Source organism: Antennarius striatus, chromosome 5 (assembly GCF_040054535.1).
Source record: "Antennarius striatus isolate MH-2024 chromosome 5, ASM4005453v1, whole genome shotgun sequence".
Classification (NCBI taxonomy): Eukaryota; Metazoa; Chordata; class Actinopteri; order Lophiiformes; family Antennariidae; genus Antennarius; species Antennarius striatus.
Genome location: NC_090780.1, coordinates 11,740,317 through 11,766,038, shown reverse-complemented (window position 1 = coordinate 11,766,038; position 25,722 = coordinate 11,740,317). Strand labels below are relative to the sequence as shown.

The window sequence follows — 25,722 nt, the reverse complement described above, 5'->3', positions numbered from 1 at the left end:
ACTCTGTAAGGTGCCACATGAATAAAAACAAAGTAAAAAACACAGGACACACAGCTATGCAAACAATAGCACAAGTAATAATACAGAAAGATATTACTCATTTTCATTCATTCGTTCATCGTCACAACTGATTCATTTGCTGTCGCAGGTCGTGCGGAGCTAAAGTCTAAAGCTAAAGGCTTTGGGCGTGAGGCGGGGGTATATTATGTCAAGTTTCTTTTTTTTTTTTTCTCTGGCTATCAACACAAGAAGCACCCAAGGATGATTGCCAGATCATTGTCTTTGTTTTTTTGTGCAGTGGTGGACATGCAGTACATTTGTATATAAGAAAATAAATCATTGTAATTCAGAGCAGAGCTCACTGTCCAGCAATGTGCAGTACATGTCAGGTGAATATGTGACTCTTAGCTGCATGTGCTGCGATTGTGAGCATGTCTCCTGTTGTCAAGAAGGATTAACAGCAGGCGGCAGCCTGATTCTCTAAACGGGATAAGTAGGCCATTGTTAATAGGAGGCACTTATATTGTGCCAATATTTATAAACTGTACCTCAAAGGTTCGGATTAAAATGAATAAAGAAGATAGCTAAAATGTAGCCAAGGCTCAATTTACTAGATTTGTGCTAAAAATAGATCATGGTCAATGTCAAAGTTTCCTTTCAATATCTAAATAAGTCACTGTTGCAAAAGTCACTTAGCTCAGACTTTAAACTAAGAATGCATTGCTGAATGCCCTATATCTTTCAAAGCTCAGGAGAGTATGTATTTCCAACAGGCCACCAAATATCCAGTCCCCATAAAATATGACTTTACAGCCAAATGATTGACACATTTATAACAAAAAGACATATGGCTTATATAAGGTAACGTTTGCTTAACCACTATTTGCGGCTCCGTATAAGTACTGTAAAGGATTGTTCTCTGCTGGTGGTGATTAAGGTGGGAATGCTAAGCAGGTGAAAGCAAGTGGGACAACTAAGTTTGTCCAGCATTTCTCTCATTGCATGTGTACTGCTGTCACCACTGTTTGCAGTGACAGTATTACACACAAACTGGTTGCAACATCTCCAGACAAGGAGATTAAAACAATACCGTATGAACAAAATTCAACAAAAGTTTAAACATAATAGATTTTAAAAGAGAGAACATGGACATGAATTAAATTGTCTAATTTAAACAGTAATATTATCTGTATAGTTCAAATGATGTGGAACATCATCCTAGTTAATAACAATAATACTTCTACTCATATTATTATTATTATTATTATTATTATTATTATTAATAATAATAATAATAATAATAATAGTGTTATAATAATAATAAATATAAACTTGTATTCTCTCTACAAATACAGTCGTAAATTGATGAATGAATAGTGACGGTGGAGGAGAAAATTACAATGCATTAAAGCAATGGAATGAAAAATAAAATCAAGTTTTACAGATTGAAGTTTTAATGAACCATGAAGTGTTGATTACTATCCGGTATTAAGATGATTTACTGAGATTACAAGACAGATTTATTTCTAATCCTCCTGATATTGTAATCCACTGTAATCCATTCTGTTGTAATCCCCCTTATAGCCAGTATAAAGGGAACGCCTGGAGCACACATTGTCTCAGGCATTCAAGTACAAACCTGAAGAAGCTCCACAAAACAACAGACCAGTGAAGATGGTTTGGGAAGGAGGCAGTGAGCCAAATGGCACGGAAGGCAAGAACTTCTACATCCCTATGTCCAACAGGACAGGGCTTGTTAGGAGTCCATATGAATATCCACAGTACTATCTGGGAGATCCAATTCAATTTAAATTGCTGGCTGCCTACATGTTCTTCCTGATCTGCACTGGTTTCCCAATCAACTTTCTGACACTCTTGGTCACAGCTCAGAACAAGAAACTTCGGCAACCTCTCAACTTCATCCTGGTCAATTTGGCAGTTGCTGGACTGATCATGGTTTGCTTTGGGTTCACCATAACCTTCATAACTGCTATTAATGGCTATTTTATTTTTGGTCCAATGGGTTGTGCCATTGAGGGATTCATGGCTACACTGGGAGGTAAGAAAAAAAAATATTCCTGACAATATGAAAATGTTTTGCTTAATGTTTCAATATTTAAAGCACAGATAAATCAACTCTAAGCATGTGTTAATGGTCAATCACTACAATATCATAACCAAATGTTTTTGTCCCCTTTTTCTCTTAAAGGTCAGATCTCCCTCTGGTCACTAGTTGTTCTGGCTGTTGAAAGGTACATTGTCGTCTGCAAACCCATGGGAAGCTTCAAGTTTACTGGAACTCATGCAGGAGCTGGAGTTGTTTTCACCTGGATCATGGCTCTCGCTTGTGCTGCCCCTCCACTGGGTGGTTGGTCCAGGTAATTCTAGTATAAAACATATGTGCCTCCACTAAATTACATACTGTATCTATTCTATATTATATTACTGCCAGTAACCCAACATCCTGTCCTTGAGCAACCTTTTGGAAACAATAGCAAAGAAAATATCCCATTATTTGTAAAAGTAATTGGAATGCTAATGTAATACTTGGATGAAATAAAATGAAGATAAGAAAGATGAGAAGGCATATATCTAAGAGAAGCTGTAGATGTTACCATGTATTAATGAGAAATGTTCAGGTGGACAGGGAGAGGAGCATAGAGCATCATGGGAAATCTTCTAGCACAGCAGACCGATTAAATAGCATGGCTACAAAAGCAAGGGGTATCCTGGGCTTGTTTAAGCAAGCCATGACTGTAATCTTTATCAGAGTGTAAACTTTAAACCCACTTTGCCTCCTGAAGATGCATCTATATTTTTTGCAACATCCACTAGATCAGAAACACAGTTATAAATTAACTTACCAGGGACAATGCCAACTTCAGCAAGGATGGATGGATGGATGGATGGATAGATGGATGGATGGATGGATGGATGGATGGAAAGGTGGTTGGGTGGGTTGGCCGATCAATCGATCAATGATTTATTTACTCATAAATTATATTCAACAGGTACAGACTGAGATTAATTGAATAAATAGGACTTTAAAACGCTTGGTGTAGTTAGTGACAATTAAATGCCCAACAGCTCTAATAGGATTACATGGATGTTGGTACTTAATACACAACTAAGAACTAACAAGACATTTACTGAGACAATTCCGTCTTATTCCATTAGGTAAACCAATAACTAGATAAAGTTTACTCAAACTATTATGTAGATGGAATAATGACAGATAGCTGCTTAATTACAGCTAAGTTAACCCATATAAACCCACACCCATTTCTCCTTAAAGGAAAATTATCTGGGTTATAACACAGGCGCAGTGGACCACAAGGAATAGGGACATTCAATGTTTATGTCACACTGGTATCACCGTGGGTTCTCTCAGGTTCTTAGAGAGACTCCAAGAATTTAGTGAAATACAGAATGTAGAGAAGAGTTAGAGACACTAAAGATAACACTTCTCTGAGCAGCCGAGCTGTGAAGTGTCTAAAATTGAGAGTTCAGAGGAAGAAGGTGTTTATTTTATTGGTGTGTTAGATGGAAGTAAACGAAGTAAAGTTTGTGGGAAATAATATCCTCTGCTAATCTGAGATATGGTATAGACTTCTTTTATGCGGTGTGAGCCTCTTTTAGTCATACAAAAACCCATGCAACTAAAACTGTAATTTATAAAAATATGGGCAGACTTTTTAATGAAAATTATATGCAGTAAGAGTAGCTGGTGAAAAAGCTATTTGGTCAATGAACAGCTTCTGAGAGCTCGAACACTCTATATGTTTTTCTGTCTTTTGATTTTATACATAGTCAAGGTCTAGGTCAATGCTAATTACAAATTCAAGAATGGTGCAAAAAGTATTAAGGCACTGTAATTAAATCAAAGTATCAAGATCACAATCCCAACCTGATCACTTGATCACTTTGCCATCTTAGAAAGAAGTCAACCCGCATATTAAAAAACCTGACATTAAAAACTGGTTAAATTCATTACGAGTGCAGTCAGTGTGAACAGAGCGGATTATTTCCTGATCTGAAGTGCGAAGCAGATATTAAAGCTCCAATGTTCGTCTTTGTGTATTAATTAAATATTGTTTCGATCGATCGGTAGTCCAGTCATAGGTGAGGTGCAGCTATTTGCTGCTGTGTGTCCTAAAAAATGTTTTAAATAGTTTTTAATGTCAGACTGCTAATTTACTGGCAAATATGACGCTGTTTTACTCCTAGAACTGACTTTAACGTCGGTGTCTCACCGCCGTGAATCTCACCGCGCGTCGCTGCAGACAGAATACACAAGTCTGAATGCGCCCCTCCGCCGCCCGCCCAGAGCCATCAACTACATTTGTAAATCAATGCAGCACACCCGTTGGCACCTTTGTCTAGCAGTGACGCTGCTCTTGAAATTTCAGAAAAGGCTGGAAGTTCAGCTTTGAGGGTCTTTCATTCACCTTTATGCCAGTTTCTCCGTGTGTTTCCACAGACTAATAGAATGGACCGTCACTAGAATCCAGATGACAGCACAATGGCATCTTTAAGACCAATTAAGTTTAAAGTGGGTTATTTCCGACGCCAAATAGTTAGGAAATACTGAGATCAGTCAGTCAGTCAAACTTTATTAATAGAATTGTTGAAAGTTCCTTCTGTTTTGCTACATAATCACCGGTGCTCCTACAGTCTGCTCTACAGTCTGAGAGCAGCTCAGTCAGAGCCGAGACTTCGGTGACTCCCCTTGACTACCGTTGTTAGGGGGCGTGGGCCCGAGTGCCCTGTGAGGGGGCTCCTCTGGTGGCGGAGTGCGGAATGACTGGCGGCCAGACTGCTGGCTTTTTTTCAGCGATCATGTTTTTAACCAATATTAATATGAATATTAATCCATATATAAAATGCACCGAATTATAAGGCGCACTACGGGTTTATGAGAAAATTCTAGGCTTTTAGGTGCGCCTTATAGTGCGGAAAATACGGTACATGTTTTCCCTGAATTTATGGGCTAAAAAAACTTGCATGTGCACCAATTAATTTCTCCTTCCTAGAGTTTATTGATTTACAGTATTGATTTACAGTATTAACTGATTAACTGGTGTTCCCCACTCTCTTTCTATACAGGTACATTCCTGAGGGCTTGCAGTGCTCTTGCGGACCTGACTACTACACTCTGGCCCCAGGCTTCAACAATGAATCATATGTCATGTATATGTTTGTTTGCCACTTTTGCGTTCCAGTCGGCACCATCTTCTTCACTTATGGAAGCCTAGTGCTGACAGTCAAAGCTGTAAGTCTTATTTAAATATTTTTATTGGATGTTGTCTGTCTTTTCAAACATCAAATTTCTGTCTTACTGTCAGGTTCAAGCAACCTAAACTATTTAAAACACAGACACAAAAAGGAGAAGACAACAGTTTATATTTTTTACTTGTGAGGAGAACGGATAGAGATGTGCTCGCTACAGATGTCTACCCACTCTCAACATTTCTCTGAAAGAACCCTCTTCTTATTCTCTTGGGGTGGTCCATGTTTACATTATTTTTCTAAGGGATGGGGGCAGAAAGCAACAGTAAAACAACACCTGTGGCATGATGCCATAAAAGATTAATAAAGTCATTCTGTTTATGGCATCCTCTCAGGGACAACCAGGGACATTCCTTATTAGCAATTCAGAGGTCATATCCTGCTCAAGTGACCTGCTATAACTCCAGTGATCCCATTGCTCCTGTTTTCTCCCTGAAAAGAAGAACTCAAAACATAGCAAGGCATTTACACACAGATATAAACATTTGTATGGTCATGGGGTGTAATACAAAGAATAAAGGAATATATAAGAGTAAATATGAGATAACTTATATACATTATTCTAACACTTACTAACTTCAATTCCTTTCTTCAATCCAATAAATTTCAGGCTGCAGCTCAGCAGCAGGAGTCAGAGTCCACCCAGAAGGCTGAGAGGGAAGTGACACGTATGTGTGTCCTGATGGTGCTGGGGTTCTTGGTGGCATGGACTCCATATGCTAGCTTTGCTGCTTGGATCTTTTTCAACAAAGGCGCTGCATTCTCAGCTACAGCCATGGCTATCCCTGCCTTCTTCTCAAAGAGCTCAGCATTGTTCAACCCTGTCATCTATGTACTGATGAATAAACAGGTCAGTTTATTAATGCACTATACACAGAGAAACCAAAGATCCTGCTTTTAATAAACTGTTCTTCATTTCAGAGATTTTATTTTGTTATTAAATGGTATTATTTTACTATGTAATTAATAGAGTTCTATAGGTTTACAGGTTTCTAAAACCTTAATCAGAAATTTAAAATGTTAAGTCATCAAATCAAGAGCATCCTTGAAAATATAATGAAAATTAAAAACAGACTAAACTAAAAAATATATGTAAATTTTCTGAATCCTTATTTAATATTTTGCTAAAAATTGTATCTAATGTGCTGGCTTTCTTCTTCAAGTTGTGAGAAATGTTCAACCTTGTGACATATAATCTCCATGCTCTTTTCAGTTCCGTAGCTGCATGCTCTCTACAGTTGGAATGGGTGGTATGGTTGAAGATGAGACCTCAGTATCAGCCAGCAAGACAGAAGTCTCTTCTGTCTCTTAAGTGTAATAAAAGCACAACTCCGAACAGCCTCCTTCCTGACATCATACTGATTTTGGAAACAAGCTTATGATTTTTTTTTCAGCAGGATATGGACAGTAATCTATGAATATATGCCTATGATAGCATTTTACTATGTAGGCATTTAAAAAAAGTGGACTCCAGCAATATATGAACCGCAGCTGAATGGGAATCAAGTTAAACATCACTGGAACACAGCCTAAAGTGTTTTCTAATATGGTGATGGTATGTTTGGATGTATGAGTGGCTGAAAATTATTTGTGTATACTTGTGACATGGAGAGGTTAGCATATTTGTTGGTCTCTGTCATAAGATTCTGTATATATTTTATAAACAAAAAAGTGTAGAACAAGTTATTAAATGCATGCATAAAAAGATTTCCTGGTTGTTGTTTTCTGTTTTTATGTTAACAGTTCAATTCATAGTTTTACTTTGAAAGTCTTCTTTTGGCTTTTCCCGTCAGGCGTCGCCTCAGTGAATCAGTTTCCTCCATCTAACCCTGTCTTCTGCATCCTCTTCCCTCACACCAACTACCTTCATGTCCACTTTCACTACATCCATAAACCTCCTCTTTGGTCTTCCTTTAGGTCTTCCTCCTGCCTGGCAATTCAAAACTCAGCATCCTTCTACCAATATATTCACTATCTCTCCTCTGGACATGTCCAAACCATCTCAGTCTGGTCTCTCTGACTTTATCTCCAAAACCTCTAACATGTGCTGTCCCTCTGACGTACTCATTCCTGATCCTATCCTTCCTGGTCACTCCCAAAGAGATCCTCAGAAGCTTCAACTCTGCTACCTCCAGCTCTGTCTCCTGTCTTTTCCTCAGTGACACTGTCTCTAGGCCAAATAACATTGCTGGTAAATCTTATAAAGACCTTATATAACTGAGCAGTGGTGTGAAATTGGCATCTAATAAAGCAGACAATGTACAGTATATGTAACAGTTGCTCCCAAGTATTTGATGCTATATGTATTCAGTTGGAATGATAGATCAGACTGAGAGAGCAGAAGAGCCTTTGAGTTAATAGGGAGACATCCACTCGTTTGTACATTACATTTGCACCCAGAAAGGCAGCAAAGTTTTGTAATAATGACTGAATATTAGGTAATTGAGAAAGAGCGTCAGTCATGTACAAAAGCAAATCATCTGCATGCAATGCAAGTCTGTGTTCAGCACCCTTATGAGTTATCCCCAAAAATGAGGGTGAATTCCTAATAGCTATAGAGAGGAGTTCTATTGCAATGGCAAAAAGTAAGGGAGAGAGTGGGAAACCCTGACGAGTACCACGAGATAAACTGAAATATTCAGACCTAATATTGTTGGTGTTGACAGAGGCGAGGGGTGAATTGTATAGGGGGCATATCCAAGATATTAATGTGTTCCCAAAACCAAACTTTTTCAAAACAGTGAAAACGTATTCCCACTTAACTCTGTCAAAAGCCTTTTCAGCATCCAAAGAGGTTAATACTTCAAGAGTTTCAGTCCTGTCTTTGGAGTAGATAATAGTCAACAGGGTTCTGGTTTGAAAAAAGAATATCTGCCTTTTATGAAACCAGTCTGCTCTTGAGATATTGCATATGGAAGAACCTTTTCGATGCAGTGTAGCTAGCAGCTTAGCTAAAATGTTAACATCGGTGTTGAGGAGACTGATGGGCCTATAAGAGCTGCAAAGATCAGGGTCTTTCCCTTCTTTTAACATAAGTGATATTGAACCTTGTCTCAGTGTGTGGGGGAGTGAACCTTGCTTCATTGATTCCTCAAATATAGAAAGAAGCAATGAAATTCCTTATAAAATTCATGGGTAAAAATGATCTGACTTTGCCTGATTGCAAGGCCAATTTTATAGGGGCCTCAAGTTGGAGAAAGTGGGTCTATATTGGGGTTATCCAAGTTATTATGAAATTGGATCATATTATCAGAGTTGGGTGGGAACTCAGAGGAATAAGCAGAAGATTTAAAAAATAGCATTTTTTTCAACAGGATCAGCTGTTAATGTGCTGGACGGTCTTTTCATCTGTGGAATAGTACACCCGGCTGTGTGACGCTTTAGTTGATAAGCCAGAAGACAACTGGCTTTATCACCATATTCATATTAAGAAGCATAAGATTTTAGCAATAACCTTTCTGTTGTTATTGCAACAGAAGGTTATTGCCTCCTGTTTACAGGAGGTCGAACTCTGTCTGAAGGTTAAGGCATTGTTTATAAAGCTCAGGCAATGGGTTCAGTGTGTACTGATGACTGATATTGAGAATGGTATTGGAAAGGTCTAGCTGTTTAGTTTTCCTAATTTTATTTTGGTATGACACATGATATAATGACTCCTCTGAAGTAAGGTTTGAGGGTGTCCCACAGTAAAGAGTATGTGTCAGGAGTTTTATATATTTTGAAGAAAGGCTCAATAGATGAACAAATTAGTTAACAGAAAGAAGGGTCAGATAAAAGTAAAGGATTTAGTCTCCATGGCGGTCTTTCTGCACGATGGGAATTCAAATTGATATCAAGGAACAAAGGTGCACGATCAGAAATAGGTACTGTAAGTAATTTGTGTTTGAAACCTTTGGGAGTAGAGAACCATCAACAAAGAAGTAATCCATGCGAGAAAATGTGTGGTGGACATGTGAAAAAGAGGAATATTCCCTTGCTTGAGGGTTGTTTCTTCTCCAAGGACCACTGTATTTGTGCTGCGACATGAATTTACAAAATGGACATAGCTGATGGAAATATGGTTCGAGAGCTAATCGATCAAGCAAAGGGTTGACAACACAGTTGGCCTCTACCGATATATTAATAAATGAGTGTTCAAGTTTGGAATCTGTATTAGAAGACTTTGCAAATTCCACATTATCATCATTAAGGGCATATATATTCACCAAATTAACAGGCGCATGGTTAACAGAGCACACCACAATTTCCTATCTGCCTTTCTTGTCAGCTATAACCTTAGTGTGAGGAAAGTATACATTTTTGTGGATTAAGATGACAATTCCTCTGGCCCTGGAATCAAAATTAGAATGAAAATAAAGGTGAGCCCAAGGTGGTTTTACTCTAAATTGGTCTAACACACAGGTAAGTCTCTTGAAGAAAAACTACATCTATTTTCTGTTGTTTTAAGTGAGAGAACACTCTAGATCGCTTCCCAGGGCTATTCATTCCTTTCACATTCCTGCTCAAGAATCTCAAGGATAAATCATCTTTAACAAGATCACCAATACCACACATCAAAATAAAGAAGATTCATTGTAAGGTTAAATAAAAATACAGCGCATCCTCGTTACTCGCGGTTAATGCGTTCCAGTGACCACATGCGAATACTGTAATGAATTCCGTGATATAGTGACGAACTACAGGCAAACCTCGGTTTCTGATCACAATTTGTTCCGGAAGGCTGTTCGAATACCGATTTGTTTGAATTCCAAATACATTTTCCCATTACAAATAATGTAAATGGTCTTAATCTGTTCCAAGACACTAGAAAACTACCTTTTTTCAACATAATATCCATCCATTTTCTGCCGCTGTATACGCTGTATACTGTTGTTATTTCATAATGTCATTTATATATCAAATTGTATAGTTTTGAAACATATCAAAGAAATGTAAAAGAAAGAAGCAAACACGAGAAAGAAAGAAAGAAAGAAAGAAAGAAAGAAAGAAAGAAAGAAAGAATTTTTTTTTTGATTTTTGCAAAAACACTTTAATCTCATTCAAACATTTTGCAGTTTTACATTAGATGAAAGCATTTAAGTGCCTCAGAAGATCTTTTCCAAACAAACTTCAATCACATTTAACATTTAGAACATTTAGAACATTTAGAACATTTAGAACATTTTACAATTTTTCATTAGATGAAATTTCAAAAACACTAAACACTCAAAAATATTAAACACCAAGAAACAAAGGGAAATACAATATAAAAATTAGTGCATTATAACAGGAAGTTTGCAAAAGTGAGGTGGTCATCAACTAAAGTGCATAAGACATTTTTGTAACACCAGATGTTCCTAAAGTTATTCAGGTCTTTTGTCAATTTATAGAAACCAAATTCTAGTTTTAAGCGACATCTGATGTTACAGCAAAAAACAGTAGCTGCTTCTTGAACGGTATTGTTTTCAATTCTCCTCTTCCTGGTCACATAAATTGCAAGTTTTGCCTCCCCAGAAATAAAATTTAAAAGCTGCCACTTTCTCTGATTCGATCTATTGTACCCAGCACCGTAGATGAATTTCCTGATACTAAAGTTTTCATTGAACAAGTTAAAAACATTCGTTAGAAGAGTGAAGAGCACTGCAAGTCTCCCACACTCACTGAAAGCATGAAAGACTGTCTCACAAAGGGGACAGAAGGGACACTGGCTGGACACCGCAGGGGCAAAAACAGAGACAAAAAGCATTGGAACCGACGGCACCATGCAAAATCCTCCACTGGAGGTCGGCTGTTTTTTTCTTGAGGGGAGGTTTGTACAGAAGTCTCCACTGCGGGTCAGGTCCATTTCCCGTCATCCTGTCGGCCCAGGTAGTGGGTGCTCTGTTACACAGGTTTTTCTTGTTGATCACTTTTACACATTGTTTGTACAGTATTTTTTTGTTGGCCGTGTGCAGGCTGATCTGTCGTTCATCTCCGAGGAGAGGACCCTCTAGTTCTCCAAACAGGGGACTGATGTGGACCTCTGGGAAAGGATCTTTGCTGTCTGGTAAGGGGTCTGGTCCCTGTGCTATAGTCCAGGAGGAGGCCTCTCTCCTTCCCGGAAAGTCTTTGCCTCCACAGTTGTAGCACCCTCTGAGCCACCCTGGTGGACTGGATGTTCAGCAGGGAGCTCACAGCATGGGCATCCGCCAACGCAGGCCCGGCGTTGTCTACCAGTTGCTGGAGGGTCCTGGTCCTGGTTCTGCAAAGCGCTGCAGACAGACCAGGTGTGGCTCCACTGCAGACGTCCAGCCTGGCCCCATGCACTAGTGGTTCCCTCAGTAACCAGAACAAAGAGTCAGAGCTTTTTCCTGGGCTGCTTTTAAAAAGGGCCCATGACTTAAAAACACCATGATAAAACGGAGGCAAACCGTTTAACTTTAGAAGCTTAGAGTCCATTAAAAACAGTGCAGCATCCAGGTCCAAGTGGCTCACTCGTCTGAATATGCAGCCGGCCACCTCTCTCAGCACCGAGTTCATTGCTAAGATCAAGGTGTTGTACAGTGACGTTGAGAGTATTCTGAAGTTTAACGGCAGTTTGTGTGCCCCCTTCGGGGTGCATCGGGGCATCCGGCAGGGTTGTGCCCTGTCTGGGATGCTCTATGCACTCTCTCTGGAGCCCCTCCTCTGTAAAATTCGCAAAAGCATCGATGGTTTGATTTTACCTGGTGTTAGAGAGAACATTCTTTTATCTGCCTATGCTGATGATGTTGTTGTTCTTATCAAAAACCAAAGGGATGTTGATGTTTTGGTGGGTTTGACAAACTCATTCAATGTTTTAACTGCTGCAAAAGTAAACTGGAACAAAAGTGAAGCCCTTGCTGTTGGCGAGTGGCATGGCAACCTCCCGGTTCTTCCTCAAAACTTGTGTTGGAAGACTGATGATCTCAAATATCTCGGTGTGTACCTGGGAAATGAGACAACAACCAGGAAGAACTGGGAGGGCGTCATTGACAAAATAGAAGGGAAACTTAAAAAATGGAACTGGTTGCTCCCCAGAATGTCATACAGAGGTCGAGTTTTAGTGATAAACAATCTGGTAGCCTCGCAGCTGTGGCACCGCTTGGCCTGTATGGACCCCCCATCAGGGTTTCTTGCCCAAATCCAGACCAAACTTGTTAACTTTTTCTGGGATGGGCTGCATTGGGTGCCTCAAGGAGTGTTGTTTTTATCAAGAGAAGAAAGAAAGATTTGATTTTTGATTTTTGCAAAAACACTCATTCAAACATTTTGCAGTTTTACATTAGATGAAAGCATTTAAGTGCCTCAGAAGATCTTTTCCAAAAAAAAAAAAGAAAAAAAAAAAAAAGAAAAACATCGATGTAATCAGGTTAGCCTAAGGTACGAGTTACTGTCTTCTTTTGGACAGAAGGTTACGGTACCATAACTCGTACCATAGGCAATGGAACGCAAATTAATTGAAAAATTATTGAACACAGTAAAGTAAAATAAAAAGCACATTTCAGTTAAAGCATAATAGAGATAGGAATTTTTACCTTTGTGGTGGTGAGCAGTTGGCATACGTGAATGTTGGAGAGGGAGAGGAGGAAGCGGATGGTTGTTACTGCGTTTGTTTCGCGTTCGACTTCCGAATTTTGTTCGACTTCTAAGACAAAAAAAATTCCTAATTTTTTGGTCGAATTCCGATTTGTTCGATGTCTAAAGCATTCGAAAACTAAGGTTTGCTTGTATTTATCTTATATTTATGGTCATTTAAACATTTATGAACCCTCCCCATACTGATATTAAACCACCTTCTATCTGTATTACCTTTTCCCACACTTTTATTGACTGTTTGAAGTGTCTCACAGAAGTCTGAGACTCATGGAACGTCGTGCACTTCCGGATGCCATCAGCCAAAACAATGCATGTACAGTATTACGTGACTGCCTACCAAAACCCGCAATGTCCCAAAAGACAATATCATCTGCAAAACACAGCGATGCAATCCTCAGCCCACTAAACTGTAAACCCTCCCCACCACGACTATGCCTCGATATCCTGTGTATGTGTGTGTCTGTCTGTGTGTCTGTGTCTGTGTGTGCGCACACGCGTTTGTGGTTTCCGATCAGGCTACAGTACCAGTGTGTGGTAATGACCTGGATCAGAGCTACTCACTGAAAGTTCCTCATAAGCTGTTGAATTCAGCTAGCATTTGGCTAACTAGTTAGCAGTCGGGGTGTGTGTGTGTGTGTGTGTGTCTGTGTGTGTCCGCCTTAGGCTATCCCCAGCATCACAGCGAACAAATAACCAGTTACACATTAATTAGTAATTCAGAACAATTGCCTGCTTTTTGGTGAATGAAAGCAGCTATAGCTAGGTGACTGGAGATCTGCGTGTATCCACACACACACACACACACACACGCACGCACGCACGCACACACACACACACACACACACACACACACACACACACACACACACACACACACACATGTGCGTGAAAACACAAGAGAAAAACTTGGTCTTTACCGGTAAAATCCCATGTTTCACTAGTTTGCATTAGCTTAGCTCCCTTGTTATTCACGAGCTCTTATTGTCCATAACGATTTTCAGAAAACAAATAATCCCACCAGCTGGTCCGATCATGTTTAAACAATGGGCCTGTTTCACAACGCTGGTTTAGTTGAAAACCTGGGTAAATGAACTCTGAAATCAGGGAAAACCAGGGTTTCCGGTTTCAGAAAGGGAGGTAACTTAATTCAGAGTCAGAGGAGTAAACCTAACCTGTGTCACGAGGTGAGGTAAAGTGAATCTCTAGGTTTGTTACCACAGTAACAGACTCTGAAGCTCGCCTGGTCGGGAGGAGGGGCCATGTCACGAAGCAGGTTCACTGGAAACTCTGGGCAAGTTAACCCTGAAATCAGGGAAAACCAGGGCTTTCAGTTTCACAAAGGGAGGTAACTTAACCCAGAGTTAGAGCTGTAACCCTGGCCTGTTTCACGTAACGAGGTAAACTGAACCTCTGGGTTTGTTACCACAGTAACAGACTCTCTAAACATAACCTGGTCGGTAGCAGGTTTTATTCCACAAACCCAGGGTTTCTTCTGACTCTGCCTCCTTTCACTGCCGTTCGCGCGGCTTCATTTCCTGGTTCTGTTGGACGGAGAGTTTGACCGAAGTAAGGTTTTATAAATAACGCCGTATGTTAGAGGTATTTTAGAGGCGAACATGGCATGTCCGTTTGACGTGGAGCCCCTTGATGAAGTTTCCGCATTAATTCCGGTTTTTTTTTTCGTATCACGTTCAAATGTCCAGTCATATCCAGACAGTTCTCTTTATGATCGATACCGATTCATGTCCCGATCCATCACACACACCCACGACTTGATCCATCCTCACATCTGCAGCAGTGCTGTGTGTAGTGCTCCGGTCAGTTTTTATTTTTTATTTGCAAAGGGTAGTTTGTCTATACAATGTGAGAGATGCTTAGTGCACCGCGCGTTGAGATTTTTACCCCGGTTTTTCGATTTCCCTGGAGATAAACCCATCAGAATCATCAAGGAGGAGTTACACAGGATTGCAGGTGAATGATGTAGAAATCTGGTAAATTAATTTAAAATGATATTTTCTTAATGATATTATGCTACAATGTCATTAAGAATTGGATTATTAACTTTAATTTCTTTTAGGATTTCCCAATGTAATTGGCTGCACAGATGGTACCCACATTCCCATCAAGGTATATGTAGACTGAACACTATTTCAACATGTTAAAGACTGCATCATGGACAAACAAACATCTGTCCAGATCATGTGATGCTGCAGACTACATTTCTGATGTGGAGGTCTGGGTCTGTTCCTGACTCTTGGTTATTTGGTCTTCCCGAGCAGCAGACTGTAATGTGGTCAGTAACCTAAAGATTTGCACAATTATTCACTTGTCTTCATTGTGTAATCCAGTCTAACGAATCCACTATACATTACAGGAGAGAGCTTATGACACCTCAGGATGATTCCTGCTGTCCAGGATGGCAGAGCAGTGACAGACACCATCTGCCAGAATCATTTCAGAGTCACCATCACCACCATCACAGCAGGCAATAAAAACATACAATACACATTTCCTGTGGTCATCTTTATTTCTGACAAATACAAAGTTAGTTTTTGTATTGTTACAATACTTAACATTCTAATAGTTAACATGATTCACCTGTGACCATCACCCACCTCCAACTTGTGCTCCAGTATCTCTATGTCCAGATCTGTCCTCCTAATCTGGAGGTCCTAGTAAACCATTTTGATTTTCTGTACTTTTTTAGAAATTAAATTCCATAAACTTCTTCAACAGATATATGGGAATACATGAGGAAGACGTTAAAACATAGTTGCAAATGAATTCCACAGAATGAACCGCTGGTGGTCACTGAGTGTCTATTTCACTGTAATAGTCTGTGCAGTTGGGACCTTTCTGTTACTGTCCATCCATGCTCTGTTAAAAAAGGATGACAATTTGTTAATACTTCAGTAGAGGATAAATGTAACACTGTATTCCACCAGAATGTGAAGGAATTGGGAGAGAACAACCAGTAACATAAAATATTAGACCACCTTTATTTTCTTCAATTTCTTGTTAATTTCTTTTTCTTTTTATCAATTAATAACTCCTGTGTGTATCATGTGACTAAAACACAGAAAATAAAACTTGGAATACCTTAAAGCGGTTATAAGCAGTACAATGTCACAGCCACTGATGTAAGAACTAAAGCACTTTTGACTATGACTGTATCAAACGAGCTACATGTCAGCTCTTGATTTCAGTTCTTAGATAATATAGGTGTACGCAATGGTATGAATATCCTTATCAACTGTTTTTGTAATGTGAATATGTCGATTTACTGTTTTATTTACACAACAATAAAACGTTTAAATATATTTCGTTATTGAACAGAACCTGATACAGAGGAGAGCGCATTGATGTGCGTGAAAAGAGCGTTATGTTGGTGATAAAACAACTGAACAGTCAAACGTCCACTTAATATTTTCTGCACAATATCAAACACAATGAGGATGAGGAGGATCCCTAACGAGATGATGCAGAAGTCTGACCTGTGTGAACGATGTTTTTATACTTTGTGAAACCGAAAGCCCTGGTTTTCCCTGATTTCAGGGTTAACTTACCCAGGTTTTCCACTAAACCAGCTTTGTGAAACGGGCCCACTGAGTAAGTACGTCCACACTTAGCGGCAAAAAATCAACCGTTATGAAAAACAAGAGTGCAAAACACGAGAAGAATTACAGCAAAATGTGTAGCGATGAAGTTACTGAAAGTCAAAAAAGTTGCAGACAATGTCGATCGATCCATCTGTAATGCAGGCGCATTCAAGTGGCCTAGTAAACAAACGCACGTAAACGCACAGGCAAGGGCAGCGTTGATTGGGAAGCTCAGAAGGAGGACGGAGATAGGGAAGGCTCAGATGAGAGAGGGAGGAGGAGGAAGGGAAGTGAGAGCTACGCCCCATTAACACAGCCCTTCACAGAGCGGAAGAAAATTTATAAATATTCAATGAAAGATATTGAGGACCACGGATCACTTTGAGGCAAGACATTTCAAATACAGTGTAGTTGGACATCTGGCAGCTGAATGACATGAATTAAAAAGCATAATATGGGAACTTTAAGGTTTTCTGACCAAAGAGATGATGCCAGACACCTGAAATTGTTTTCTTCTTCTATTTGTCATAATAATGACCAACATATACTGTATGTCACTGAAAAATTAGTTTACTGTCCCTTTAAGTTATTACTCATCATCATCAACATGGATGCTATTTATGCTTTTTTTTGTTTAGTTGTTTTCTAGTAGTTGCTTGTTTGTTAGTTTGTTCATTTGTTTGTTTAGTGTATTGAATGATAAAGTTTCTGTTTCTCAGTCATCCAGGCTGAGGTGAATCAAGAAAAGCAAAAAAAAAGAAAAATAAGGAGTCAACTAGACTTAAGGTTGGTTAAAGATGTCTCACCTCTTCTCCAAAAAGCTTCTTTAGTTCTGACTAACTGGAAGAGTCCAGATACCTATACTCCTGTTGGAGCAGAAAACAACAAACAACCATAAAAACCCACAAAAAAAGTCTCATGGTAACACCCCCCCCCCCAATTTGAGCTGTTATGGCGTTATGGTGCACTGCACCCAGGAACGGTTGATGTGATTTCTGGGGATGGAAGTCAGTATTCGGTTGTACGTAGTTGATAGATGGTGTTGTAATCCTCCTTCTCTGTTCAGAGATGATTTCTCCAGTTTAACAAAACTGGCTTTTTAAAGTCCTCTGATAAACCAGAGGACTTAAAAAAAAGCCTCTTCAAGTCCTCTGATTTGACAGGTTTTGACTTGCCAAAACCTGGACAGGACTGTCCTCCAAGGAGGTTTGCATTTTTCTTCTTGTTCATTGTTGTTTCTGTTTTTGGTTTTGTTCATCTTCACAAAAACCCAGTTCAAATTGCCACACGTTGTAGGTGCATTCCAGATGTGTTTGACTCTGGTTTTGCTATTCTTTATTCACTGCCAACAATTGTTGGTCACTTGCGTATTTCTAAACTGGATTAACTTGATCTTCAGTGGATTGGCATTTGCTCTTTTTTTTCCGTGAGCACCCTAATGATCCGTTAACTCTAAGGACATGATCCTAAATGACATGACCCTGGTGAACTCTTAACTCCCTATTCAGAGACACGTGATACTTGGAATTAGATAGGGAGCATATTGTTAGTGAGTATAACTATGAAGAACACAAACAGCAGAAATGTAAGTTTTTCTATGTTGCATTAAAACTGTTTAGATCCCAATGAATAAATTGATTTTACGGTCATATGCATACACATTTTGAGGTTGCAAATATATTTGTAAAATTTGACAAATCAGTGTGAAATTAACTCAATGTGAACACATTTTTATGCATGCATTTATTTATGTATTCTATCTCTCATATATACAAAGTTTACAATACATGATGATCAAACTTAGCAAGTCAAGAAAAAATAGTTTTCACTTTGTATATTGCTGCTCATTTTGAAAATACAGTAAAAAATGTGTTACTACTGATGTGACAGAAAAAAAGAATACTGTTGTGGAAAGACTGTGATGGAAGTAAATTCGAAACACCTAATTTTCAGAAACATCAAAAATTTCAGAGGTTGTGTCTCTGACAGCAGGTGAGTCAAAGTGAGCAGCCACATACATGTTCATAGATCTCAGATTCATTTGGAAGGGCTCTGAATGAACATAACAAATGTTGCTCATTATTCTTTAAATATACATTGTAAGATGGAGTTCATATCATTGTTCCTGGATCTTGTTATCACTGGATAAGACAGTTCAGATTCCCCAATCTCAGTGTATGGTGGAGTAATCCAAATCAGAGAGAGTTGAAAGGAAAGCGTCCGTGTCAGAGGGCTCTATAATTAAGACACAGAAGACACTTCTGTCTTGCTGGCAGACACTGATGTCTCATCCTCCACAATGCCACCCATTCCAATGGTGCCCAGCATGCAGTTACGAAACTGAGAAAGAGAGGAAAGACAGCACATTAAAAAAGGAATGCATAATTCACGGCTCAAAAAAGGAGACAAATAAAGTTGGAAACATGCAAACCGACCTGTTTGTTCATGAGCACATAAATAACGGGATTGTACAGAGCAGAGCTCTTTGCAAAGAAGGCAGGGATAGCTGCTGTCAGGGCAGTGAAGGAAGCTCCCTTGTTCAAGAAGATCCAAGCAGCAAAACTGGCATATGGTACCCAAGCTACCAGGAAGCCAAACACCATCAGGACACACATTCGTGTTACTTCTCTCTCAGCCTTCTGGGTGGACTCTGATTCCTGCTGCTGAGCTGCAGCCTGAAGGGTTTGATCGAATAAATGATACTCAACCTCATGTAAATTCATTCAACAAGTTGATGTTAAAGGTAAACAAATAAAACAAGACTTGAATAAAAACTTCACTTACGGCTTTAACAGTCAACACAAGGCTTCCATAAGTGAAGAAAATGAGGAAGACGGGGATGAAGAAGTGGACAGTAAACATGTACATGACGTAAGATTCATTGTTGAAGCCTGGAGCTAGAGTGTAGTAGTCTGGTCCACAGGAGCACTGCATTCCCTCTGGAAGGTACCTGTGTCAGGTTTAAATACACATCACCAGTACAATTACTATTACTAAAGGAAATACTAAGGTTTACTGTCTTTCTCTTTCTCTCGTACACTGGTTTCACTCAATGTCTGTGAAAATCAAATATTTTCTTTGACACCATTTCCACATTGTTGCTCATGGTGGGAAATTAATTGCTCAATTTCTGTTAGGCAAAGCTGTTCTATAGAATTACCTGGACCAACCGGCCAGTGGAGGGGCAGCACAAGCCAGAGCCATGATCCAGGTGAAAAGAACTCCAGCTCCTGCATGAGTTCCAGTAAACTTGAAGCTTCCCATGGGTTTGCAGACAACAATGTACCTTTCAACAGCTAAGACAACCAGTGACCAGAGGGCAACTTCGCCTGTTGGAGAAAGATGAGAGAAATTTTTATGGTGTCTTGTTCTTTTTAAGATACAGACGATACAATTTAGATGAAATGTCTTTGTTTTTCTAACCTCCAAGTGTGGCCATGAATCCCTCAACAGCGCAGGCAGTGGCTCCAAGAATGAAATAACCATTAATAGCAGATGTGATGGTGATGGTGAATCCAAAAGAGCACATGATCAGTCCAGCCACAGCCAAGTTGACCAGGATGTAGTTGAGAGGTTGCCGCAGCTTCTTGTTCTGAGCCGTTACAATCAATGTCAGAGCATTGATGGGAGTTCCAGTGCAGATAAGGAAGAACATGTAGAAAGCCAGAAGCTTGAACATGATGGGATCTGCCAAATAGTACTGTGGGTATTCAAAAGGACTCCGAACAACCCCAGTCCTGTTAGACATGGGAATGTAGAAGTTCTTTCCCTCCGTGCCATTGGGCTCAATTCCTCCTTCCCAAACCATGTTAAACACTTCAAAGAGGTTAAATTAGTGTGTGGCAGCAGACTAATTCACCAGCTCCGCAAACTTCAATCTGGGGCCTGTTTTATACATTCCTGACTTTTATCTTATACTGCCATAATTAGATTAAGGGGATATTGTAAGGGCATCTCAGGTTAAATTGATAATTGAATTAGAGAAAACATTGGTCAGTAATGTCTGCTTTGTGTCATATGTTAAAGTGAGGTGAGGATAAAATGTTAAGAGTGCAGCTAATACCACCTTCTTAACCTTTTTTTAAAATTGATGAGTGTGTGTGTGTGTGTGTGTGTGTGTGTGTGTGTGTGTGTGTGTGTGTGTGTGTGTGTGTGTGTGTGTGTGTGTGTGTGTGTGTGTGTGTGTGTGTGTGTGTGTGTGTGTGTGTGTGTGTGTGTGTGTGTGTGTGTGTGTCTGTACCATAAGAGTCTCACTCTTCACTCAGTTGACTTTGGCAGAGGACATCTCATTAAAAAGTTGTATAGTGTGTTCCAAAAAGCCTACACCATGCCGTTCCGTGATTGCAACAAAAATATCATCAGCATATACAGACATCTTAAAATCACAAAAAAGAAGAAGAAAAAGAGGAATCACCTTTATTAATCCCTGTAGGAAAATTATTTTTTTATTATTCCATTAGATTACATACAAGTACATTTATTGAGGATCTGATGGTAGTTATATTTACACAGGGCAGTCAGCATATACAGGTCGTCCTCAACTCATGGGCATTCAGAGATACGAACAAACGCGCACCACCAGATCTGACAATTGTGCTGCAGTTTGCACATCTCAAACATTTGTCTCCTCTTCTTGTTGCTTGTGTTTGTCTCTGTGAGCATCTCAGCGTGTCAGGCGTTGTACCTTTGATACTTTACTGTTTATCATGGATAATAAAGCAAAGGCTTTTGAAGATAGTGGTAGTGGTAATGATCTTTCTGATGATAACGCTGCGTCTCACCAACAATTAACTCCCCCTCCTCCTTCATGATAAAGGTAATCTACATGCTGCTTGCTACAGTACCTTACACTGGATCATCAACACCAACAGCTGACTCTGGCTGTTGTTGTTGTTGGATGCACTTAAAATCTGGTCAAAATTTCAAGGTTGTTCTTCTTGTTATTATTACTTCTTACTATTACTGTTCCCATCAAAGATTAAATTATAAGGAGCAAAAGTTTACCATAAATAAATATGAATTCAAAGTAATTGCGAGAATCACGGGTGAACCTTAAACTGTAGAAAGTGGAACTTTAAGTACAGATTTTAATATGATATTATATGTTTTTATTCTTATTTATTGTACAGTAACCTGATATTAGTACTGGTTTTTGTTTTGATTGTAAGAGTCCAATATTTGTGGCGGACAGACCTTAAGTCGAATGAAATGAAGTAACCTTGATTATTTTCTGCATATTTATTTTTGAAACAGATTTATAATAGGGAACAACTTCACTTGAAAAGACCTGTACTTGTATTTTATTTTATTATGTTTTGGCTTTTTTTCTTCTGGTATTGTTTCAGGTAAGTCTTAGGGAACTTCATATTTTGAGTTGTAATGGTATTTAAATGAACTCAAATAGCAATTAAAGACTAAAATTTAGTAAATAACTTCTGAACAATTCAACTTGCTAACAACATCTTGTATTTCTATGTTGATGACTACCTGTACCGTATATAGTGTATATTGTGTATGATAGTGTGTGTGTCTGTGTGTGTGTGTCTGTGTGTCTGTGCGTGCGTGCATGCATGCTTGTCTGTGTCTGTGTGCGACTCCACGGCGCACTGGAGTCGTCCCCGGAGTGTCCCCCGCCTCACGCCCAAGCCAGCTGGGATATACTCCAAAAGCGGTAGAAAATGGATGGATGGTTACACCAAAGTTGTTATTACATTGGCAGTTTACCATTAATATTGTGAACTCTCCCAAATGATTACAGCATTATTGTCTTACATCTACAGCATCTTGCTTGTTTTCCATTGACTTTCAAGAACACGTCATTTTCAACGACAAACTTTGTGTCCGTGTTGTCCAGGCTTAAGGAGGAGTAAGACGTTCACCTAACAGCAGATGTTATATTTTCAAGCTGTTATAGTAAGCTTTTGGTACATCTCAGTGGGTTCATTCTGTGACACAGTTAATCCAATTAGAATAATGAGTTCCTCCAAGTGTAGTCTCTGAAAATGCAAGCTTACTGGTCACGGCTGAGCAAAATACACACGTATTCATTTAATACAGAATATTTAACAAACCCCTGGAAATTTTTTTTGTTATCTGTCCCGTCCATTCTGAATAAAGAAAATCAACTTAGTTTTGCTAATCTCGCTGCATGGAATCAGTTACAAAATCTTGAATGTCACTAGATACATTTAAAGAAACTGTACCTTATCTTGAGTTGCAACAACTGTACGGAACACTGATGGGACAAAGGAGTTTGTTCAGAAATAGAAAAAGGCTTCCTAAACACACTACTGCACACCATAGGAAATCTTTCCTGCCTGTAGCCGTCAAGCTGTACATTGCCTCACCTTGACATGTAGTGATGAGGAGGAATAAAGCAGCAGTATATGTGTATTTCTGTACATATGTTTGTTTATTATTCTTTATTATCAATTTATTATCTTAGTCATCTATAAATCATATTATAATTTACTCTCTTAATTATCTATGATCTCCTTTACTTTTTTTTCAGAGTAATAACAGAACAAATGTAACAAAAAGCTATTTCCTCCTAAGGGAAAAGATTTTGATTCTGATTCTGATTAATGGCTACTATTGTGTTTTTTATAATTGAGATCAAACTGACAATTATAAATTGTCCCTCTGTTTTTGGTGGCCTGTCTTGGCCAGTATCCCCTTATTTAAAATACATTTTAAATAATGTTATTTTATATTTATAAGTACATTTTAAATGAGTTTTAAATTTTAAAGTAAAATTTAAAATAAAAATTAAAAATAAATGTTAATTACAATGAAACTCTTCCTTGAAAGTCATATTTGCTCAATGATATAGCATTTCATGTAAGGCAGTATACATTGATCAACAAATATATACTATAAAATCAAATACAGAAAATGGTATATAAACAATTTTCATTATCTTGATTTTCTTGATTAGTACATTTACTAGAGATAACATCCGAAACCTGCCTACTGACCCTAATTACTATTATGTGATAAGGATTAAGAGAATTCCAAATTGCAACTAACTGCATCAAGTGCTAACCGTTCTTGTTAGTATTAAGCCGCATTTGAATTCTGCAGTTGTGTAATCCAATTTTGGCTGTTTAAATTAAGGTTAACAGTGGGTATAAAACCACATTGGTCATAGATTCTTGCACACATAATCACTGTTGGATTCAACGGAAGAACAGAGTAAGGAACATGGTTTGGGAAGGAGGAATTGAGCCCAATGGCACGGAGGGAAAGAACTTCTACATTCCCATGTCTAACAGGACTGGGGTTGTTCGGAGTCCTTTTGAATACCCACAGTACTATTTGGCAGATCCCATCATGTTCAAGCTTCTGGCTTTCTACATGTTCTTCCTTATCTGCACTGGAACTCCCATCAATGCTCTGACATTGATTGTAACGGCTCAGAACAAGAAGCTGCGGCAACCTCTCAACTACATCCTGGTCAACTTGGCTGTGGCTGGACTGATCATGTGCTCTTTTGGATTCACCATCACCATCACATCTGCTATTAATGGTTATTTCATTCTTGGAGCCACTGCCTGCGCTGTTGAGGGATTCATGGCCACACTTGGAGGTTAGAAAAACAAAGACATTTCATCTAAATTGCATCGTCCGTATCTTAAAAAGAACAAGACACCATAAAAATTTCTCTCATCTTTCTCCAACAGGCGAAGTTGCCCTCTGGTCACTGGTTGTCTTAGCTGTTGAAAGGTACATTGTTGTCTGCAAACCCATGGGAAGCTTCAAGTTTACTGGAACTCATGCAGGAGCTGGAGTTCTTTTCACCTGGATCATGGCTCTGGCTTGTGCTGCCCCTCCACTGGCCGGTTGGTCCAGGTAATTCTATAGAACAGCTTTGCCTAACAGAAATTGAGCAATTAATTTCCCACCATGAGCAACAATGTGGAAATGGTGTCAAAGAAAATATTTGATTTTCACAGACATTGAGTGAAACCAGTGTACGAGAGAAAGAGAAAGACAGTAAACCTTAGTATTTCCTTTAGTAATAGTAATTGTACTGGTGATGTGTATTTAAACCTGACACAGGTACCTTCCAGAGGGAATGCAGTGCTCCTGTGGACCAGACTACTACACTCTAGCTCCAGGCTTCAACAATGAATCTTACGTCATGTACATGTTTACTGTCCACTTCTTCATCCCCGTCTTCCTCATTTTCTTCACTTATGGAAGCCTTGTGTTGACTGTTAAAGCCGTAAGTGAAGTTTTTATTCAAGTCTTGTTTTATTTGTTTACCTTTAACATCAACTTGTTGAATGAATTTACATGAGGTTGAGTATCATTTATTCGATCAAACCCTTCAGGCTGCAGCTCAGCAGCAGGAATCAGAGTCCACCCAGAAGGCTGAGAGGGAAGTAACACGAATGTGTGTCCTGATGGTGTTTGGCTTCCTGGTAGCTTGGGTACCATATGCCAGTTTTGCTGCTTGGATCTTCTTGAACAAGGGAGCTTCCTTCACTGCCCTGACAGCAGCTATCCCTGCCTTCTTTGCAAAGAGCTCTGCTCTGTACAATCCCGTTATTTATGTGCTCATGAACAAACAGGTCGGTTTGCATGTTTCTAACTTTATTTGTCTCCTTTTTTGAGCCGTGAATTGTGCATTCCTTTTTGAATGTGCTGTCTTTCCTCTCTTTCTCAGTTCCGTAACTGCATGCTGGGCACCATTGGAATGGGTGGCATTGTGGAGGATGAGACATCAGTGTCTGCCAGCAAGACAGAAGTGTCTTCAGTGTCATAATTTTAATGACATCTTTGAAGTTGTGGAACTTTTGCCAAATGGATGTTTGGACTTGAGTTATAGAATCTGGACCAAAAAAAAAGATAAATTCTGTTTCACTTGTTAATATGTACATGTAAACTTTCATCTGTTGTGGAGAAAATGTGTAAAATTTCTGTGTCTGGGTGCATATGTGTCCGTGTGTGAATGAATTGTGACTCACTGTACAGTATATTGTGATGATTTTAACACCTCAACTCTCTCGTCCAAGTCAACTTGCTATGATGTTTGATCATACACAACAGACTTTAATATGTAGCATTATTATTCATTTTCATGTACTCAATGGAAAACAAAAAAATGAAGTAGATAATAAATGCATGCATGAAATTCAGTGTGTTCTTCAGTTCTTCATATTAATCTTCTCTTCTACCTTTTTTAACTAAAATATACACCAAGAGATTTGAGATACATGATGTTGAAAGGATCACATTTTCATGTTAAGATAAA

The 25,722-nt window shown here is 39.0% G+C and overlaps 3 protein-coding genes across 3 annotated transcripts; 2 read left to right on the top strand and 1 right to left on the bottom strand.

The window, feature by feature from the left end:
* The first annotated feature begins 1,637 nt into the window (after window positions 1–1,637).
* LOC137595874 (green-sensitive opsin-like) lies at window positions 1,638–6,996 on the top strand. The gene is made up of 5 exons (XM_068316231.1): window positions 1,638–2,059; window positions 2,210–2,378; window positions 5,107–5,272; window positions 5,900–6,139; window positions 6,503–6,996. The coding sequence occupies exons 1-5, from the start codon at window positions 1,675–1,677 to the stop codon at window positions 6,599–6,601; spliced, it is 1,059 nt and encodes a 352-aa protein (XP_068172332.1). The 5' UTR covers window positions 1,638–1,674; the 3' UTR covers window positions 6,602–6,996.
* Window positions 6,997–18,207: 11,211 nt separating this feature from the next.
* LOC137595793 (green-sensitive opsin-like) lies at window positions 18,208–20,313 on the bottom strand. The gene is made up of 5 exons (XM_068316105.1): window positions 19,887–20,313; window positions 19,624–19,792; window positions 19,248–19,413; window positions 18,899–19,138; window positions 18,208–18,803 (listed from the first exon to the last, which is right to left on the bottom strand). The coding sequence occupies exons 1-5, from the start codon at window positions 20,269–20,271 to the stop codon at window positions 18,705–18,707; spliced, it is 1,059 nt and encodes a 352-aa protein (XP_068172206.1). The 5' UTR covers window positions 20,272–20,313; the 3' UTR covers window positions 18,208–18,704.
* A 3,339-nt stretch (window positions 20,314–23,652) lies between these two features.
* LOC137595835 (green-sensitive opsin-like) lies at window positions 23,653–25,583 on the top strand. Its single transcript, XM_068316164.1, has 5 exons — window positions 23,653–24,051; window positions 24,146–24,314; window positions 24,525–24,690; window positions 24,800–25,039; window positions 25,135–25,583. The coding sequence occupies exons 1-5, from the start codon at window positions 23,667–23,669 to the stop codon at window positions 25,231–25,233; spliced, it is 1,059 nt and encodes a 352-aa protein (XP_068172265.1). The 5' UTR covers window positions 23,653–23,666; the 3' UTR covers window positions 25,234–25,583.
* Window positions 25,584–25,722: the final 139 nt, after the last annotated feature.

Coding starts and splice junctions, on each gene's coding strand:
- LOC137595874 (XM_068316231.1), top strand. CDS start 1,675: ATGGTTTGGGAAGGAGGCAGTGAGCCAAATGGCACGGAAGGCAAGAAC. Junction 2,379..5,106: donor CCACTGGGTGGTTGGTCCAG/GTAATTCTAGTA, acceptor CTTTCTATACAG/GTACATTCCTGAGGGCTTGC. Junction 5,273..5,899: donor TAGTGCTGACAGTCAAAGCT/GTAAGTCTTATT, acceptor AATAAATTTCAG/GCTGCAGCTCAGCAGCAGGA.
- LOC137595793 (XM_068316105.1), bottom strand. CDS start 20,271: ATGGTTTGGGAAGGAGGAATTGAGCCCAATGGCACGGAGGGAAAGAAC. Junction 19,139..19,247: donor TTGTGTTGACTGTTAAAGCC/GTAAGTGAAGTT, acceptor CAAACCCTTCAG/GCTGCAGCTCAGCAGCAGGA. Junction 18,804..18,898: donor ATGTGCTCATGAACAAACAG/GTCGGTTTGCAT, acceptor TCTCTTTCTCAG/TTTCGTAACTGCATGCTGGG.
- LOC137595835 (XM_068316164.1), top strand. CDS start 23,667: ATGGTTTGGGAAGGAGGAATTGAGCCCAATGGCACGGAGGGAAAGAAC. Junction 24,315..24,524: donor CCACTGGCCGGTTGGTCCAG/GTAATTCTATAG, acceptor AACCTGACACAG/GTACCTTCCAGAGGGAATGC. Junction 25,040..25,134: donor ATGTGCTCATGAACAAACAG/GTCGGTTTGCAT, acceptor TCTCTTTCTCAG/TTCCGTAACTGCATGCTGGG.